Source organism: Xiphophorus maculatus, chromosome 9, assembly GCF_002775205.1.
Source record: "Xiphophorus maculatus strain JP 163 A chromosome 9, X_maculatus-5.0-male, whole genome shotgun sequence".
In the NCBI taxonomy this organism is placed as follows: domain Eukaryota; kingdom Metazoa; phylum Chordata; class Actinopteri; order Cyprinodontiformes; family Poeciliidae; genus Xiphophorus; species Xiphophorus maculatus.
The window spans coordinates 18,559,786-18,580,670 of record NC_036451.1 but is presented as its reverse complement, the minus strand read 5'-3'; the positions used below and the strand labels follow the sequence as shown (position 1 = coordinate 18,580,670).

General features: G+C 39.1%; 1 protein-coding gene across 2 annotated transcripts in view; it reads right to left on the bottom strand.

Annotated features, from left to right (window-relative positions):
- Window positions 1-20,885, bottom strand: part of LOC102228095 (single-stranded DNA-binding protein 3-like) — a 103,305-nt gene that overhangs the window by 7,467 nt on the left and 74,953 nt on the right. For both annotated transcript variants that reach the window (XM_005795613.2, XM_023339973.1), the window contains exons 5-8: window positions 17,551-17,640; window positions 3,090-3,173; window positions 857-983; window positions 97-164 (exon numbers count right to left, since the gene is read on the bottom strand). In XM_005795613.2, the coding sequence (XP_005795670.1) occupies window positions 97-164; window positions 857-983; window positions 3,090-3,173; window positions 17,551-17,640 (369 nt within the window). The remainder of the gene's footprint in view (window positions 1-96; window positions 165-856; window positions 984-3,089; window positions 3,174-17,550; window positions 17,641-20,885) is intronic.

Here is a 20,885-nt window from a genome sequence, read left to right as displayed (position 1 = left end):
TTACTGGAGCATACTCTCCCATGTCGTTACTTCTTTTGGCAACAGTTATGTGGGTCCTTCACAACAATAATGTTCATGCTGCGTGTTATAAACTACCTGTGGGCCCATGCCTCCCATTCCTCGTGGGGGGTTCATTCTCATCGGACCTCCCATGTTTGGATGTCCTGTTGTGGCACACAGAGGGTGTTGGAGCAGGAGTGCAGATTAGAAGCACAAAAACTACATGAAATGTTCATATTCAGACGATAAAGACGCGACTCCAAAGTAAAAGAAAAATAATCCATGCCACATTTATTTCCAGTTCTGGTAAAGATATGTGAAAGCCTTAAGATAAAATGATCTTTTATTTGAAATTGTATAATTTCAACTGGAAAATTGGGATAAAATCTAATATTTAATTTGAATACATTCATCAGTGCCAACATGGCATTTTTAAAATATTTTATCACAAAACTCACTGAAGGCAGAATGATTGGTTTCCCCCCAAAAAATCCTATACAAAAATGCAATTTATGCCTTATTTTATACGTTTTTGAAAGTTTCTAGGGACTTTTAATTCTCCTATCTTCTCCTAAAAATAGGAACGACAAGAGGCACATGCCTTCAAGTAAACTAGACACATTTTGAAGTGTCACAAACTGAGTTGAATGATTAGCCAGATTTTTCTTCTCATCACACACTGAAGACGCTGGTAAAGGAGGTAAAAAAAATCTCTGAAGCTTACTGCCAGAGATATGGAGCAACAAAGTCAGATTATGCTACTCCTATGTAAGATAAATTCATTTTAAGGCTTTTGGGACATCTATACCATCAGTAACAGTGGAGCGTGCTGGGACGCCATTAATGTAGTCAGTACCTTGAGGTCTAGTGGGATCCAGACTGTTTGGAAGGAGGGGCTGAGAGCCCGGGATGCTCCCGGGAGGCTGGTTTGGCATTCGGAGGGAAGGTCTGGGGCCTCCTGGGTACCGTGGAGACATGAAGGGCTGCAGGATGGACAGGAAAAACTCTTAACATTTTTATTTTAGAACAACCTCTAAACATGTTTATATTTCATGACGGAAAGGATTTCAGTTATCCTAAGACGGATTTCCTGACCATTGTGTTTGGGATAAAAAAAATTAAACCCAGAAGCTGAAGACATAAAACAAGACTGAATTTGATATTAATGTTCTATTAAACCAAATGAATGAATAAGATTTGACTTGTTAAAAAATATGTATTTAATCAGGTAAATACGCTTTGATCAAGTCTTTGAGGAAAAGGAATAAATATCCTTTACTTTCAGTTAATGTGAAATATGCAATTTAATTTATTTTAGTGAAGAAAAAAAATATTTTAAGGTTTCTGGGGAAAACAAATGTTTTGTTGTCAAAAACATTTGAATGTAATGAAAATGAAAACACCAATATTATAATCTGCAACTCAGAGTTACACGGACAATTGCTGAAAGAAGTGATGCATGGCATAAAACTATAACACTGATGAGATATGAGAGAAACCACAGCATTTATTAAAAAGACAAACACAAACCATAACATGTCTCAGCATGCTACAGCATGCTGCCAGCTTTGTCCTTAAACCCAGCCTTAGATTTTACCATAATAATGTCACAACACAGTCCAGTGACTGCCAGTCACGGACTTACTACTCCCTTCTTGGCTTGCTACATTAAGATAGACTCATGTTTTTGCAGGTTTTTATTAAAAATTTTTATTTGGCTTTTCAAGTCATTTTAAAATATCAGCAGTTCATTAATTCTAGAAATAAAATCGCTATAGTATGAATAATTATTTCAAATAAGCCTCTAAACTATACTTTCTCTTTCCTGTGCAAATCTGCTAAATTATTTAATGTAAAACAGATCAAAATTGGTGCTCATTACAGCCCAAGTGGGGTGTTTAGGGGGAAAAACAATTAGAAAGCCTGTTTTAAGCTGCTCATTCTGGAGGTGATTTCTCTGCTGGTCAGCAGGGGGAGCTATTGTGCTGGACAATGATGTGTTTTGTTTTTCGACAATTCTTAAAAATGAGAATCCTGTCGTGTCTTGGAAAGTAAGACCTCAGGTGGTAAAAGCCATCAGTATAAAGGTAGAGGAGACCGGATCAGATAGCGTAAACAGAACGATGTGAAGGCAGGGAAGTGCAGCAGAGAAAGTGAAGATGCACAGGAAAGAGGAGATTGTACAAATTCAAGCAGATAAAATACTGAGTTTAATTTAAACTTTACAGAACAATTTGCTACCATCTCCTGCAAATCAGAGAGCAGAGATACGGTGATTCTGAAACCGTAGTCTGAGCGTGGCCAGACACAAACCTGGACATTTCAACAGAGCGGGGACAAGAACAGTCCGGTGAGGACACACGTACAGAACCAGCGCTACTGAACTAGTGAATAATGTAAAGCATTACAGGCAGACGGTTAGCACTATTACCTACGAGAGTACATTGCTGCATCTACAAATACCCACATCCAGAGGGGCCATCTTTCACTGTCAAATGAGGGGAAATAGTTGTAAACAAAACCCAACCTGGAGAAACATGGAGATTTAAACACAGACTAGAAGACAGATGTGTTCACAATCACAAAATGCAGATAAGCAAAATTTGTGTTTAAGGGGGAACTACGTTTTCTGTGTCAGTGTGTGCGTTTGGGGCAAGCAGAGGACAGCTTATGTAATTACACTCAATGCTGGAGGCGGTGGACTGACTTACTACTGTTTTCTTACTCTTTACTCTGCCACTTCCTCTTTTCCTCTTCCCCCCTCCTCCTGCACTGTGGTAGGTTTGCACACGGAGAGCTGCACAGTGTCAGGCCATGCTGCAATATTAATGCTCTATTGATGGACTATGGGATGGTGAGTGCTGGGCTGAGAGAGAGAGGAGGCCCTCCAGATGCACCTCCGCTCCTCACAGCCAGGCCAACACAGCTAAATTATTCATCTAGTCCGCCATCCTGGATGCTGCCTGTCCCTGGCTGCCTGCACACCGAGGGACCTGGGAGTCGTTTCTTCTTTAGTGTTACCATAACTGAGTGAATGAGTGACTGTACACAGACATAACAGAGAGGAAAGTGGAAGGAAGTCATCTTACCTGTCCATGGGGTCCCATCATGGGATTGCTGGGGTTGTGTGGTGGGGGCTGTGTGTGAGGAGAAGGCTGAGATCCTGGAGGACCCTGGAAAAGATGATGAATAAATATGTAAATAAATTGTGACAGGAGAGATGTAGGTAATTTTCAGTTTATGGAGGAATCTTGCTAATGCTGTGGCTCAGAAAAGCCTTTATTTTCCTTAGACTTTTTCAACTTATGACATGTAATAACCACAAACTAATTGATTTTATTGGGATTGGGATGTTTCCATGTTCCTCTATAGCGCTATTGTTTGAACATCTTTTGGTGTATGTGTCTAACAGCTTTACACATCTACACACCTACATTTTTCTTTTCTTTTTCGCAAAATAGTTGAAGCTCAATCAGAATGGATGACGAGCATTCACAAGTAGCACATTTTCAGTCCCAGAGATTCATTTTATAATTTTACTAGGACATTCCAATACATGCATTGACTTTGATCCGATCCAACCCTTTGTTTACATCCTCTCAGATTTCTTTGTGAGATGCTTAGGGTTTTGTTTTATATGCTAACTCTGTTTTAAACTTCTCAAGAAATTTATCCCTAAATGTTTTGCTGTGTTTCTTGGTCTTCGTTATGGTGTTAAATAAATAATGTTCTCTATCAAATCCCAAATGTCCTCACAGAACAGCTGGATTTCTACTGCAATTATACCCAAATTGACTCTCTTCACAAAGTAGGTGCCTTCAGAAGTGGTTGCACAGGATTTTATTTGGGGAGATTAGAGTAAAATGTGGTGAATGCAAATGCAGGCAAATTTTGTATAAATAATGACAATATAAATATCGTATCCTTTACAATTGGGTTGGTCTATCGCCTAAATTCAATAAAAATTCAATGAAGTTTTTGGTTTTAAAGTCACAACATGTGAAAAAGCTCATGAGGTGTGATGACCTTTGCACTGAATACTTTTGCAAGGGACTTCAGGTATGTTCAGGATGATTTACTGTTAAAAAAACATTTGCATTTTCACCGTGTGAGAACTACATTGAATGGTGTAAAACAAGTTCATAGAACAACATTTCATGGTTATATATTTGTCTGAAATCCAATACAGTGAAAGTGAGCAGAGACAGCGTTTTTTTTTACTGCTATTTAGAGGCTTTTGAAACTTAATAAGGCTACATGTTTGCAGGGACACAAACATTCAACACAGGGGATATTATTTACACAAAGATACCCACAGAAATCTTAAAACAACAAAAGCTGTATTAAGCTTTAGGACCTTCGGTTGTTCAGTAGGACGTGTGCAGAAGCAGAATTTCCCCTGAGACAAATGCAGCCCTCATTATTCATACTGTGTTTGTCCCACTATATCAAGACAAAATGTCAGCTGCAAAACAGGCCAACTGCAGTGACCAGATGATTGAGTCACAATTGTTCCACCAATTAATAAATCAACGCTTCATTGCCTATTACAACTGTAAGACACTGCAGTTTATTGGTTTGGCTCATATTGGATGTAGGTTAGATCCAAGCATCTCAAAAATTTAAATAGTCACATTTGCACTTTTTCATTTTGGTTTCCTCTTTATGTAATAACTGGAATCATGGTGGAGTCTGTTGTGTAGTTTTGTACACCTGTGATTGGATTTAAATCTAAATAAACCTGATAAAAACTAGAAAATTTATAAAGAACCCTAAAATTGGCAGAAGGCATATTTGCTTTTTCCATGTCAAAAATAAAAGGAAAAGGTTAAGATCAGATATACATACAAACTTATAATAATTAACAAATGTGGTAAAGCACAAGTGTTTCCTACATGAGTTGCAAAGCATAACTCGTAGCAATCTGAGAAAAGAACAGTAGAAAACAGAGTCTATGGAAAGTAGTAACAGAATGTTTGAATAAAGCTCCAAGAAAAAAATAATCAACTAAAAAATGCTCAGAAGAACTCAGAAGCAAAGAATTTAAAAAGAAACTACAACTTTAATAGCCAATATGGCTGCCAAACAAATCAAAGTGAAGGTAGCTGTAGAAATAAAACACAGCTTATTTTCAACTTTTAACAATCTGTATCTCATTATATCAATTGCATGCATAATAATACTGTGTAACCTTTGTTAGGGAACATGTTGCTCCAGTGTATAAATACATAAAAGCCTCAGAATGGTTCCCACAGCTTTTCAGACGTGCAGCTGGGAAATAATTTAGACTGAGGTGACATCATTCCCAGATCCAACAAGGTAAATGAAATGCAACTGGAGGCAGAACATGTGTGACAATCAGAAACTAAACACAGGTTTGGAAGTAGATATAAGATTGACTGAAAAGAAAACAAGGAAGCTAAATAAAATGTATTAGCAGAATATAACATAAGAAACTAAGAAAGCACACTCGAAAAGCTAAACACATAAACAGAGTCCTGGAACTTATTATCAGTCAGCTATGCTAATAAGATGTAGGAATAATTTCTCCTTCTACTTAATTTTATTATTTAAACATTTATAATCCCAAGTTTTAGCCCATTTTAAGATGGCACACGTTAACAGAAATATTAATTCAGTGATTTTGTGAATGATTCGTCCTGTAAAATTAGCTCAATAGCTGTGATTTTGTTTCTGCCCCACAGTCACTGCATGTCCAATTTACATATGTAGCCTATAATTACCAGACAACTATCATATCTAACCTATTAGCCCAACAGGGAGTGTGCATAATAAGATTTGTCACTGACATTTACAAAGGACCACCGTAATTCTGATGTACAGGAATTATTAATAGCCAGTATGAGGTCAGATCAATTCATGGGGAATGCTGTAATCAGTGTTCAGTTGCATTAATGTGGCTAAAGGATAATCCAATGCCTTTTCTAACACAGAGTTAATCTGCCAATTTCACCTTAAGGTACATTTGATCCAGGCAGGTTTAATATTTGTCCAAATACAGAATCAGGTGCCAAACTAAGACTATTTTGGTGAGTCAACTTCGCTTGATAAAGAAACACATTTCAATCCAAATCAAACCTCTATTTCCTCTATTTATTTCATAGAGGAAATAAATAAAGAAAAATGGGTCATATTATTCTGCAACACTGCACTGAAGACTCAATACTGTAAAAAACAGCTCCCACATTGCAGACTGACTGGCTTTTTTATACAAAGTCTAACAACAACAAAAATAACAACAACTACTGAATAAAGTGATGCAGAACCAGAGTGTGTTTTATCCTTTGCTTTAAGGTAACATACAGGTTTGACCATAAGTGCAACGGGGAGGGTTAAAAGGACCCTTACTATTCCTTTTTGAAGGACTAGCAAGATGTTTTTCTTCTCAATGCTGAGTGTGCTTTATGCAATGAGCTTATCTAGAAGAATAATGAAAAGTATTAATGGATGCATTCTTTGCTTTTCCTCTGTTTTCCTTCCAATATGAAGGCCACATTTTAGCTTTTCCTTAAACCCTACACGTATGATATGAGAAGCTGTGAATTATTGTATTATTCTATGATATATCCACCAACAGGCTATAGGTGATCAAATTTGTTTTCTGAAGTTGTAATTGATACATTTCAATTCTACAGATGAGTTAAGACTCAATCCTGACTCTGAGTCAATGAACCGGAACAAAACAGAAGAAAGATGTTTGAGGAGGTGAGGGGACTAAACAAACTGGCCTAGCAGAGTTATGAAAATGAGTCAGAATAATGGCTTTTTACATTAAAGACAAATCAAACACAATTGTAGCAAATTAAATGCAGGGGTTTCAAATGATGACATTCTGTCAGGGTTTTCCCCAGAAATCTTGCTAAGCCCTGTAGTTGGGTGCCAGGGCAGTCATTCATTCAGCGGCCCATCGTGTTTTTGAGTTAAAAAGTGTTTAAAGTTGACAGGTGATTTGAAAATATCACTTGATAATTATGTGTTATTGAAAAATTGGAAGATTAATACTTGAATACCATCTATAAGGTCTTAAAAATGCAAATATTTTAAAAGAGAGACTTGAAAAAGTAAGCAATGCTTAGCCTGGTGGGGGCATAAGTAAAACCTGGTGGCCCACCAGACTTATAATACACTGGGGTAAACCCTGTCTGTTTTTGGCCAGTCTCAAATTTTCTTAATACAGTTTTTACTCCTTTTTATGCTATGAATACATAAGTATATGGATGGATGATGGATGGATGGATGGACAGATGGATGGATTGAGTGTTAATGTCCTAATGTAGGATTTCTTACACCCTCTAAGGCAGTGTGTTGTGTTTGTAGTGAAAGATCATTTCTGGCAGTCAGATAATGATTTGCCATTTTACAGGTAGATTGAAATGCATAAGTTATGATCCTTGTTGATTTTTTTAGCATAACTTCAGAGCTGCTGACGATGTAACCCAAACGCATCTCTCAGTAAATTATACTTGCTTCTGTTTTATGTAGACAAACTAATTTCTTTTTTATTTTTTTTATTTGTATGACATGACGCGTAGTTATGCATAACTCCTCTCACTTTCCTAGCCCGCCCACGGTGCCTCCCACCCAGAGTGAGAGCCATGGTGGCATGGCTGGGGGAACCTGTGGTTGACACTACAGCGGGAAACTAAATGCGGCTGACTGACAGCCTTAAACAAGCGACATCTCGCCATGCTCGTCTCAAAGCGACGTCAGCGTTGAGATCAGATGTGTGGCTGCTGAGAGAGGTGCTTCCTATCCTTCGAAAAACACTTTTCTTTATGCATTAATTCTGTTTATCTCCTTGCTGTGAGAGAGGCTTATCTGAGAAGCAGTCAAGTCGTCACTAAAGCCACTTCTTAACAAGCCACACAATGTGCGGCTTGTCAATTATTTATTTGACGCTCTGGAAATGTTTGCTTAGTTGTACATACAGCGTATTCTGGATGTGTTGGCACAGTTCTGACATTTGTATCAGAGCCAGTGTTTTCTGCTGCTCTCTGTGAGCGTGTGTGTGTGTGTGTGTGTGTGTTTTGGGTGGTTAACACCAGCTGTACTGGCTCACTCTGTCTCTCAGCAGGTTCACACTGAGGCTAATGCAGCGCTGGCTCCAACTGACCTCAGAGGTTATTGTTGTTGCCAAGCCAGGCTGTATGTGTGTGTGTGTGTCTAACAAGGCGCCCCCGCGGGGGTCCGTCGACTGCACTGACCCAGCTGCGGCAGTCTGATTCTCTTTGCACACAAGCACACATGCACAGCTGAGTTTTAGTCACTTAGTTGGATGTCGCAGTGGCTTTGCTCATCCCTTACATTAAACATAAGCACAGAACGGCTCGACCCAATGCTAGCCATGAACTTTGACCTAAGCCTAAACTTACCACATTTAAAGCTGCCAGCAAGGCTTTTCTGTAAAATCAATAAAACTTATTTTGGACATATTTGATTACCTCTAGAACAATGCGGCTTGCTTTTTATTTTTGTAAGTCAATGTTCACGCAATTTCAGATCTGCCCTCTCAAAACAAGCCTCCAAGCAAATGTGCCTCTGGTGACATCACACGAGGCAAGAAGTAACTAATCAAAACTCTTGAGCACCATTTGTGTTTTTTGGGGGGCGTGGGGGTTGAGGTCAGAGACAGAAAAGTTCTTATAAAAACTTAAGCTAGTCTGAATTTTGGCCACTTGCAGTCCAACTGTTCTCTTTACTTATTTTATAATTGGCAAATTAGCAAAAAACAAAAAAAATGACTGAAAAGATTAGTATAAAACAGATTCTTCTTGTCTAAAAGTCTAAAAAGCAATGTATGTTAGTGTCATCGTCCACAACTGTATCCACTTAAAAATCATACACATAAAACTGAATGCTGTCCAACTCAAACGCTTCAGATCCTTCAATGGAATTTGTCAAGAATCACTTGTCCACTATAATCTTTACAAATCCCAGAGTCATCTTAACTCTTGCGCCTCTTGTGACGTCATCAACCCACATACATACACACACACGCCACCACACACAGTAGGATTATCTTTTTTTTTCTTTAAACATATTTTACTGGAAGACATCAACATCCTGAATATTATCTTTAGAAGTTTTGAATGTTTTCTTCCATTTTTTCCCCCACTTTGATTCCACACGTTTTCTCTGATGGGAACAAATCCGAACATGCACAGATCTGTGTATGATGTGCCATAATGGAGTGCGGCTCCTTTGGCTGAGCCTCCCCAGGTTTTCCTGCCATTACATCTGAATGGGCCAGCATATGGCCTTTACAGCCCCACTGTTCCCTCCACAGGTCCCCACAGAGACTCGCCGAGAAAGAACATTTCAGCCATCACAGAGGTGTACGCGGGGCCACTTTTAAAAGTAGTTTTTCCTCATGCGTGCGTGTGTGTAAGCATGCAAGCCCTTGTGTGATGTTATTTGTGTGTTTGCGGGAGAGAGCGGAAGAAGGAGGGGGACACGGGGAGCGTTAAATGAAGCAATTAATAAAATCATTTTCTACCCGGCTAAGGAGATAACAGCTTGGCACAGCACCACAAACCCATCAACACAAGCCCTCCTCGCCTCCCCACCACTCATTTCGGCTTAAGGAAGACCCACACCGCTGCCCCTGATGGACCACTAACAGAGAGAGAGAGGAAGAGATGGAGAAACACCAGTTTCTTTCCCTTTCCGTTTAAAGCAGCGAACACTAGAGGGCAGTGTGTAGCTGTCGTCAAACTACAGCTCTCTCACACACACCCCAACACACGCATACATGCAGACAGAGAGCACAAAGCAGCCTGCATCATTGAACACAACAAACAAAGCCAGGAGGAACAGCACCACACACACACACACACACCCACACACACACACACACACACACACGCCTACACACCCCCACATGCCCCCACATACACACACACACATACACCGAATGCACTCTCATTGTCATTCCTTGCTAACATTCCAGAGAGAGCAGCAGTGGTAGCTTTAGCTCTCCTGCTTTGCTCATGGAATATACCACAAGCAGGAATACGCCATCCCGCCGGTATAGGAGGAGGGAGTTTTATCCCTGAGGAGAGACATGCAATAGTGACAGACATTTAAACATGTTAGGATGACACCAAATGATTTATATAAGCACAACTCTGCAGAGGTGTTAAGCTGTATTCACACTGGAGTTGACTAATTCATTGTTTCTGGAGCTGGACAACAAGAAACACTGATAAACCAAACAATTCACATTTACTCTTATATATATTTAAAAAAAAATCTTTACACAACAAGAGGTTTTATGCAAATGGTTCTATGGTCTGTTGAAGGTTGTGTTTGCTTTCAATATCAAATAAATGTGGCAATGCTGTCATACAAAAACTCTGCATTCAGCCATGCCAAACGGGTTTTGTGGCAGTAAAAACAAGATTCTACGCAGACGGTCATCCATTGTTTGCATTTCACACTTGTAATACTATCAACCTCCAAATGCAAGATATGGGAAGAAAATATCCAATGTTGTGTTTTGCGTTAACTCACCATTCACAAACTGTTGTATGTTATTAATTTCTTTTAAAAATCAAAGTTAAAGTTAGAGCTCCAACATGAACTATTTGATGTTCATCAATCACTTCTTTTTAATTAGAGAAATTTCCACAAAAGGAAAACGTTTATAGGTGACGTCATTTGTCATTAAGCATACTTGCATCATGATGTAGGGGTAGCAATCTCGTCTCTGCCAGCTAATTTGCATCACTTTGATTTTCTGTGCTTGCATAAACGATATTTCAATGTAGCCAAATTCTCGATGAAGCCGCTTCATTCACAAACCTGCTTATGTTTTCAAGGGCCAGAATATTTAAAATCTGGATTGAAATACAGCTCATTAGGACAGATTATTTTTTTTTTGGTTAATGAGCTTTATTTTTAGACAAACAGGAGAGAGAGAGAGAAATGGAAGACATTTCACTGGTAGATTGGACTCTTAAGAACACGTGGACATGTGTAACACCAACAAACTGAAGATCCCAAGTCTTAACTGATTTTAGATTTTGTAAATCAGCTGAGAAAGTCTTCACTCCCTTAGATTTGTAAAATATCTCTGCCTTTATCTCAGCTACACTTTTACTAATATCTTATTATTAATAACAATATTATTAATATCCTTATTTCAACAGTGCATGTCCAGAGGAGTCTACCTGGACAGGGTGCATACTGCAGATGAGTCTGACCTGCAGATGGTGGGAATGTGCAGCTCCTTTCTGTGTTCAGTAGCTGAGATTTCTCCTAAGACTCCATTAATTTGTGAGGTGAAGGATGTTTAATATTTCCACAATCAGCTACACGAGTTCAATTTCCTGACTTTAAAACAGATCACATAAAGCCTTATGCTCCCATCACACTTGAGCATATCTTTCTTAAATTTCTCTGGTCTTTCAAAAATATGTACATTTAGCAAACTATGCTGCCTTTCTACAACCTAACTTTGATATTGTAGCCCAGGTATCCCAGACTCCAGTCCTCAGGGGCCAATACTCTGCAACTTTTAGACCGTGATCCAGTACAATTCCTCAGCATGCAATCAACTTTTGTAGTGTTCTGTGGATGACCTAAATATTTTACTCAAGTGGATTGAAGCAAGATATTAATTTAAAAGTTGCACAATGTGAGCCTCTTAGGACTGGACTTGAGACCCACTGCTAGAGCAAGGGGTCTCAAGTAATTATTAATTTGGTCTCCAGCTATTAGATTATTTTGGTTATTCCACTGATATGGAATTAATGAAAGTGCTACACAAATGTAGGACTAATGATTCACTTTATGCTTTGGTATGCAGACGCTCTGTCTGCACTGAAGAAGATTTACAAGACCGGCATGCAAAATACTTGAAGTAGCTCAAACTGGCAGCCTTCCGACATCAATTTCTGATTAATTCAGCTATTAGTTTTTTGTCCAATAGAGGGCACTCATAGGTTGCACAGCAATGAAATCTTCTGCCTGAGATTGTTGGGCGATGATTTAGCATGAAGAGCAAAAAAACAAACAAACAAAGAAAATGCTATAAGATTATATACCAATTAGTATAAAATGGGGAATATTTGCTGGCATTTCCACAATCAACCATTACCGACCACCTTTTTCCAGGTTTACTTTAAAATTAAATCTGCCATGGGTACGAATAATGTTGGGCTTAGCTGTTTATAAACATAAGAAAGCCTTTTACAGATGGTAAAAACTTGATCCATATTTTAATGACTGAAAATGGAAAATGAATGTAAGATTAGACCAAGGAAGCGCACAAAGTAACGGGCAATAAATACACACAGCTAAATGTTGCTTTCCCTTAATGTGGCTTAGCCCACTTAGTTATTAAAAATTGTAATAAAACAGTGATCTTCTTTCAGATCGCTCAGAGCACCTACAGTTTCACCGGCTCGTGTGGCGGTGTGCATCTGGGTATGCTTGGAGAGATTTCCTACACCTGTCTCCAAACTGATAAACCCCAGTGCGTCGGACACAGTGTGCTGATAGAGATGACACATGCACAGTGGGAGACAGAGGCTACAGTCAAAACACTGTTTAACTGCAGTGACTTATCAGCGGTTCTGAGTTACTGCTGGAGAAGCAACAACAGACAGCAAACGAGGGAAACTTCTGATGTAGCAGGGGTATTTTTATTTTTAATACTGTCATCCAGAGAATCATTAGATACCATTTTTGTTGCTGTCGTCTCAAGGATAAGCACTGATGATAAGAGTAAAAGATGGAACCTCTTGTTGGCTTTATTTCAGGCAGAAGTGAGAAGACATGCCAATGAATTCTTATCTTCATTTGTCTTTTTTTAAAACTTTGACTCCAAGTGCTCCTTCAGTCGAAGTACAAAAGAGGCATCTAAATTTAGTTTTAGAGAGCTGGTTATATTCCAATATACTGAAGTTTAAAGTTCAGAAAATATCCAGGTTCTAAACAAAGAGTTCTCCAGCAGAGCTGCAACAATGGCTTTAAACTAAGACTGAGATTTAGTATTTGTCTTTAATGGTTTGGGTCCTATTCTGAAGCTGCTGTGGTTTAAATAGTTGATAGCTTCGCCCTGGTCTAACAGGTTTACAGGCTTCTTTTAAAACATCATTTTGATAACTCATTGGGATGTCGCACATTGAATATGTTTAGGAAAAATAGGAAACTTTAACTGGAATACAACTTTTTATGCAAAAGTTATAAATGACCCCTCGTTTCTTATAACTTGCTTCGAAGCAGCCAGACTCCTTAAGGGTGTGTTGAACAGTAATTCTTCAGGTTTAACCTTCTTTGAACTTTAGGGGCCATTTTACAAAATGTAAGTTCATGAGAGCACAAGTTCCTAAAATAAGCAAAATGTGGCAAAAGACATGAGAAGACCCCCTCACATAAATTATTTTGTTTTACTTCCCTCAAATTCAGAAGTTTGTCTGATAATTACCTAGAATTGCCTTTTGAACACTGCGACAGACTGGCGACCTGTCCAGGGTGAACCCCGCCTCTCGCCAGGAACGTTAGCTGGAAATAGGCACCAGCAGCCCTCCTGACCCCACTAGGGACAAGGGTGTTAGAAAATGGATGGATGGATGGATGGATGGATGGATGGATGGATGGATGGATGGATGGATGGATGGATGGATGGATGGATGCCTATTGAACAGTTTGACTCATTTCAAGTGCTTTGGGTTTCCTTCATCAAGCTTCTCACAATAGCTTGCTGGATCTTTGGTCCATTCCTCCTGACACAACTCGTGTAACTGAGTCAGGTTTCAAGGTTGCTTTACTACCAAGACGTTTTCAGCTCTGCCCACAAACGTTCTATAAAACTGAGAACAGGGCATTATGATGGCCACTTTAAAACACCGATTTTACTCAATTTGAGCCAGTTTGTGACTAATTTGGACCCACTTGTGCCTAATTGTGCCAGAATTTTCTTCCTAATGTTCCCAACATCAAAAAACATATCCACTTGTGTGTCTCTACTTCATGCAAAAGTTGTGAATCATCCAATCAGAACCTTACAAAGACATGACATCATCGTTTGGACTTTCAAATAGTTCAGATGGAAACTTTTGTCTTGAGGAAAGTAATTACAATTATTCTGGCATTTAGCAAATGGGAAAGATTTCAGAAATCCCAACTAATCAAAAGCAGGGAAGAATTAGTCTGATTTAATGTCAGACAGAGAAAATGAATTTCTGATGGACCCAAAACTGGGTCCATCAGAAATGGATGGACCCGGAATCCATTTCTGGTCCATCAGAATTTTTTTTCTTTCTGCCACTGAATTTTACTGTTTCTTTTTTTGTTTTGTTTTGTTTGTTAAGTGTGTTGTGGTTTTCTCAACTGCCTAGTTGCTGAAATGCGCTATGCAGATAAACCTGACTTGACTTTTATGGCCATTTCCTATCACCTACGCAATTTGCCTTCAGGATCTTTTGCTTTGCACTAGCTCAGTGACTTCACATTTTAAGTTTATTGTGAAATCTACAGCATATAGTCATAACAAACTCTGTACGGCAGAAAAGATGAACCACTTCAATAAGTTGTTAAGTAAACTATCTCACCTCCACTTTCCTGTTTATTCCTTTTCTTTGGCCTTTATTTCACACAGGATCAAAGCTGGTAACAGAGTTAGGGTCATCTATGCTAATTATCGCATCAGTACAACAAATATTTGCAACATGCACACATGGACAGATCGTACATGAGCAGCACAACCACAGATGCTGGTGAGTTTGCACACGTCCCTGAGGCAGCTTGAGTAAAAAAATAATAATTTCAAAGACAAGGAGGAATAGAGGGAGTGTGGAAATGTCATGGAGAAGGATGGCAGACATACAGAGAGAGAGAGAGAGAGAGGCGGGGGAGAGGGAGAGGAAAACTGACCCCGAGTTCAGCTAAGAAATGACTAAAGCAGCAGGAAATTCAGTTTACGGCATATAATCCATTCACAATTCTAGATCGACAGTCAAGCGGCTGTATCTGCAGAGTGGCTGAGGAGGAGCGATGGGAGTGTGAGGAAAACCTCCACAATATGTGGGAGGGAAGAATCTGCTTCCCCCTTCATTTGAATGAATGAATGTGTTGCAGAAAACTCAGTAGGCTGCACTTTCAGATTGGTCCGCAGCCATTTGTCCGCTAGGGAATGACCGTCGGAGCAGAGAGCAAGGTGTAATGCTCAAGGAAAATGATATAATGTGAACAAGACACTGACATACTGCGCGCTTTATGGATGTTTTCAAAGAACACTTTATCTTTGCCATTTACACTTCAATTTCTTGTCTTTCTTCCCCACCCTAGAATATGATAACGGAGCTAAGCAGATAGAGGGATAGATTAGGAAGGGAAGTAAATATATCCATTCATCCTTTCATTCCCTCTCTCTTCTCCTTATACCCTTCTGCCCACTCTCCTGCCCGTCTATCTGTCTGTCTGCCATGCTCACAGCATCTATTTTTGGAAAGCAATGTCACTCACGCAACACCATCAGATAGCTTTCTCGGTGTCCTGCTCACAACTCATACATCATTAACATTCTCAGACGCACAAGCGCATGCACGCCTACACGCACGCATTTTGTGTGTGCAAAATGTGTGTGTGCAGCAAAATTGTGACCCCCCCCCCCCACACACACACACACACACACACCCACACCCACACCCACAATGCTGTGCAATGCAAAATGTGTTTCTAATCCACAAAAAAGAAAAAAAGACAGAACCTCTTATTGTCTCACAAACATTAAACTAAGTAAGGGAAAATTTGTGCAACACGTTTAGGCCAAACACATAAAAAGAGGAACCGAGAAATCGACTGGTGACTGGGATCAGCTGGTTTTCAGTTTGATGTGGCATGACTGGTGACTGGGCAGCTGAAAACTCAAATATCCAATCTCTTTGTGACCAGCGAACGCACCATAATAAGTGATATCAGCTCTTGCTGACAGTAACACTCTTCTGGGAGGACACAGTAACAGAGGGAAAAAAAGACTCATACTTGTTTCGCTATCTGTTGTATAAAATGAAGCTCGATGAAGCACAGAGATGCAAGCAGCCATATAGAAAGGAAAATTGTCAAGAATTGTTGTTCCATTTAAGCAAAGAGAGAGAGCATGACTTTCAATGGGTAACGGGAAGGCTGAACAAGCCTAGCCAGGTTTCTCTGTTTTTATCCCGTTAAGCTCGTTATGGAGCAGATTGGATTCATAAACTTTGGCAGACTTTTGGAAATCTCACCCTTAGGGATCTAAATTTTCTAAGAATACACTCAAATGTGCAGTTTTGGCTCTGCCAGCCATGTTAGACGCATTACTTGCTAATATAAGATGCTTATGCCAGTTTAAAATGTAAACTTCATATATTTCAGTCTTTGTTTTGAAATATTAAAGTCTTTGACAGTGACTCACATAAATGCCTCCACTTTTAATATAAATAAATAATGACCACTCAGGTCAGAAGGCTAGAAGAACATCCATGGAATGCCATACTTGTATCGTCTTTTATTCTAGTTCTTAAAGAGACATCGTCAGGGTATCAAGGCTTAAACAAATGAAAAATCAGAAATCACAAAAGTCCAATAAGATCAAATGTTTTAAATGTGTGTGGGAACCTTTTAATGTGTTTGAATCCAAAAGTTTCTGACATTTTTGTGAAAATTCAGGGATTTCACTGAGATAAATTTAATTACAACATGGCAGCTATATGAATCTGGACTAGTAAAGGAAGAAGCTTAATACTTAACTACATTTTCCACAAAAAGTAAGGAGAATTCTACCTCTCGCATATCTTTGTATTTTAGCTATGGCATGCGAAAAAGGAACTATGGTTGAGATGACAGGTTTTTTCAGATTTTCAGTCAGCTCCAAGTCGTTAAACAACAGCTGGTTGAATTTGCGTAGACAAAGGCTTGTTTTAGTTCACTTATCAAAAGCTTTTGCAAGAGAGTGGAAGAAGTGTGTCACCTTGTTATTACAAAGGTTTCATTCAGATAAATTTCTGTGCAGGTTTCACAGACCTCCTTTTTCTAAATAACATGGGCACTATATGAAGCAATTCATTAAATCTTACCCTATGCTACCAGTTTAATTAATGGCTGAAAAGGAAAAAATGAGAAAAGGAATAAAACACAGATGAGGAATGACCTCACCAGCTACTGAAAGCTCTCATTTTGGAGAATTAGTGAAACAAACAAGAGTAGTAACAGCTTTATCTGCTCCTCCCAAATAAATACCTACAAGTTCATTCTGAAAATAGAAATTGTATTGAAGCAAACTCTACAGAGAAATAAAGCTCAGCGAGAAGACCAGGGGTTAACAGCTCGACAACCAAAGAACATATGGGACATATGCAGGACAGAGAAGGGAACACATCTGGACAGGGATTAGGGTGGCTAAAGAGGCTAAAAAGGAGGAGGAGACAGAAGGATGGGCTTAACTTAGGCTAAGTGAGGGGGAAGGGCGTGTTTGGGGTGTGTGTTAGATGAACAGCAACATTTGAACAGCAGGTACAGAGGTGAGACCTCAGGACAAATTCTTACTTGAAAGAAGCCAGGGGGCATGGGTCCTCCTGGCATGCCGTCATTGGGTGGCATGTTACCCATCACTGGACTGGGAGCAGCGGCTGCACTCTGAAAAGACACAAAAGAAAATACTTTTATTTCTTCTTCTCAGTATTCTTGTTAAATAGAGCAACACAAAGTGGCTGAAGGAAGGTGTTAAAATATTCTTGGAATTGCCTAAATTATTAGAAAGTGAGAAAAAGTCCAACTGTGCTGGCACACTAAAACAAACAAAGTTCCAAATGCGGTGACAAGTGATCTGAAATATTATTAGTTGGTGCTCTGAAAACATTATATCATAAAGGCCGCAGGACAAGTACTGTTCAATCTGTCTTTTAAAACTGAGCAAATTAGAGCAGAAATCAGAGGAAACCAGAAGAAAGACACTGTAGCCACAGCAGCTGCAAAAGACTTAAGACTGAGGTAAAAGTTCACCTTCCAGCAGAACAACATCCATAAACAACCAGGGCTACACTGAAATGTTTCAGACCAAAACATATTAGTATAAAAGTAAATCAAATTCCAGTTCTGAATCAAACAAAGAATCTGAAGTAAGACTTGAAAATATAGGTTCACTCAATCCAATCTGAGGATTTATCCCAAGTTTCTCTAGATGAAGCTGGTAGAGACTTATCCCAAAAGACTACAACATTTGATGCAGGAAATACAGCTGCATGCAACACTTTTCATATTTAAATGAATCAAAAATGGCAAGTCTATACATTGTTTCATTCATTTTCCCAATTAAGAACTACTTTGCATTGGTCTATCACCTAAAGTCTCAGTAGAATGCATTAAAGTATGCGGCATCATACTCAATGCGATGACCACTTTCTGGCACTATTTCCTTCATCTTCCCTCTCAATTCCAATGATTTTAAGCAGGGATAAAAAAAAAGACAGTCGTGACACTAGATGCTCTGATTTCCTTTTGAGATGGTAAAACTGACCTTTGGTATTCAGTCCTGTCATAGCTTGACGTTCACATTTTGTTGGGGTCAAAATAGAACAAAAAGTTACCCCGAGAGACAAGTTAAGGGCAAACTATGTTGATTGTTTTCACTATTCTCCATACAAACTTTACATTTTCTGAAAGACCTTGATGTTGCCCTCAGAAGGTTGGAAAGATGGATGGTCATAAAAGATGCTTCTGTCAGTCAGAGTCTGTTACTCTAGCACAGATCGCAAAGATTTAGTTGCCTAACCATAACCTTTAACAAGAGGAAAAATCTCACATGAATCATGTTTACAATGGTGTCACCATTCCTATTTCATCAGACATGGATTTGTTTCCACAAAATGCAAACAGAACCCCACCACCACAAACAACAACAACAACAACGCCCCTCAGCGAGATTTCGACACACTCCCACTGCAATAATCCCACAGTGCCCTGGCTGACCTGCACAGCACAGGCGCTAAGTAAGAGGGCCCCAAGGCCATGAGGCCAGACACAAACAACCCTGGTGAGGGGATGGGATTCTGTGGGACTCTGGATAAAATGTTAAAGTCCGTATGGAAAAAAAATGGAATAAAGCAGACATGTATCAGAGGAACAGAAGGATGTAGAAAAAAGGGATTTCTCTGGAAAGGTGACAAAAGGTTGCAGAGTGTTCAATAGCCCAACAAAGATGCCACTGTATTACTCTCAGGTCAAGGTGTTAACTCCTTCAGCTCCTTCTGAACTCAACAGTGGAGAAACACGAAGAGGTAGAGGTCAAGAGTACCTACTAGAGTAAAAAGTGAAAGGGAATAGGAGTTAACTTTGCTTTTTCAAAAGCAGATTTATAATAAAAAAAACCCTGAAAGTCTGATGATCTCATATGAGGAGCAACAACAATTGCTGAAATTTCTTGTGTCTTTTGAATGAAATAACAGCAAATCTTACAATGTCAAATGCATAATCACTCTGTTCCTAATAACAAAGATCCAAACGAGATGCTGTTATTTTGCAGCAGAGTTTAGGTGTGTGTTACTAGCAGGGCTACCAGACAAGATCTAGGTGGGGTCATTGAAAGCTCTGACCATAATTATTTAAGGATAACCATGTTTTTCTTTTTTCAAACCATGTCTTTTTCAGCAGTTGTTGCTTATCTACAGTACTTAATTAACTATGATTGATTGATTTTTGTATCTCCTTTTTAAATTCTTCATCTTCTTCTTGTTATATTATTTGCTTTAATTGATTGAGCAACCAAACTACGGCAGCTGAAGTTCTTTTGGATTCCATTGCTCTCTTTGAATGACATATGCATAGTTTCAAATCAAATGCATAGTTTTGGACAGCGAGATGTCCACCTCCTGAGAATCCTGCAAAAATGAAACTCTCCAAGCAGAAAAAGTGCTGGACACAGTCTGACAGGATTTTCTCTTTTTTCTTTTTATTTACAATCATTTGTCCAGTTAAATATAATTCTGAAGGAAATATGTAGTTATAAACACCTCAAAAACATCTAAAATGAACATTTATCAGGTTAAACTTACTGAATTTTAAATTGGGAATGCATTTCCCCAGAAGATTCTTCTTCTGCTGCCAGTCATTGAATATAGACAGATTTTTGTGAAGTAACATCCACTGTTTGAAATGAGAACTGCAACACAGCACCTAAGTAAAGATACAGTAGCTAAGGCCTAAAGATAAACTGTACGTCATATGAATATCCTAACCTAGACACTGTGTGTAAGTGAGGCACACATGGGTCTTAGTTAAGCTGGATCCATACTAAATGAGCCAAATGCAACTCATATCAGCAAGTCAAGATTGGCAACAGTTTTTGAAAAGATCTATTCAGATTCCCCAACATGTAAACGACCCATGGGTCTCCATTTTTACCCAGAGTTATCCTATAAGAAAGGCTAACACGTAGCAGAAGAGACAATTTTACTTTCAGTCATAATTAACTTGCTTTTCACTTATTTCTTAAAGTGTGGAGTTTCACCATTTTGCACAAAACAAACTAAGAATAAAGAAGTAAACCACCATTACAGAAGATTGAAAAACAACGGACTAAATTCTGGATATTAACTCAAATTAGACACACATAAGAGTATACACAGTTAAGCAGCTGTGTTGTTTCTGAGAGCATTAGCAGTAACAAAGAGAAAAGACAAAGAAAAGTAGGATGAAATGAAAATGAGCAAAGAAAGAGAGATCTCAGGCAGAGGAGGAAGAGTGAATGGAAGAGGTGGTGCTGGCATGGAGGTACGTGTGGCCAGTGTGTGTAGGGGCGTGTGTGTGTGTTGCTCGACAGTTTGCAGGTGAAGCAGCAGCAAAAGGCCCCTTCTCCTAGTTGCCATGACAACCCCGACCTCAGC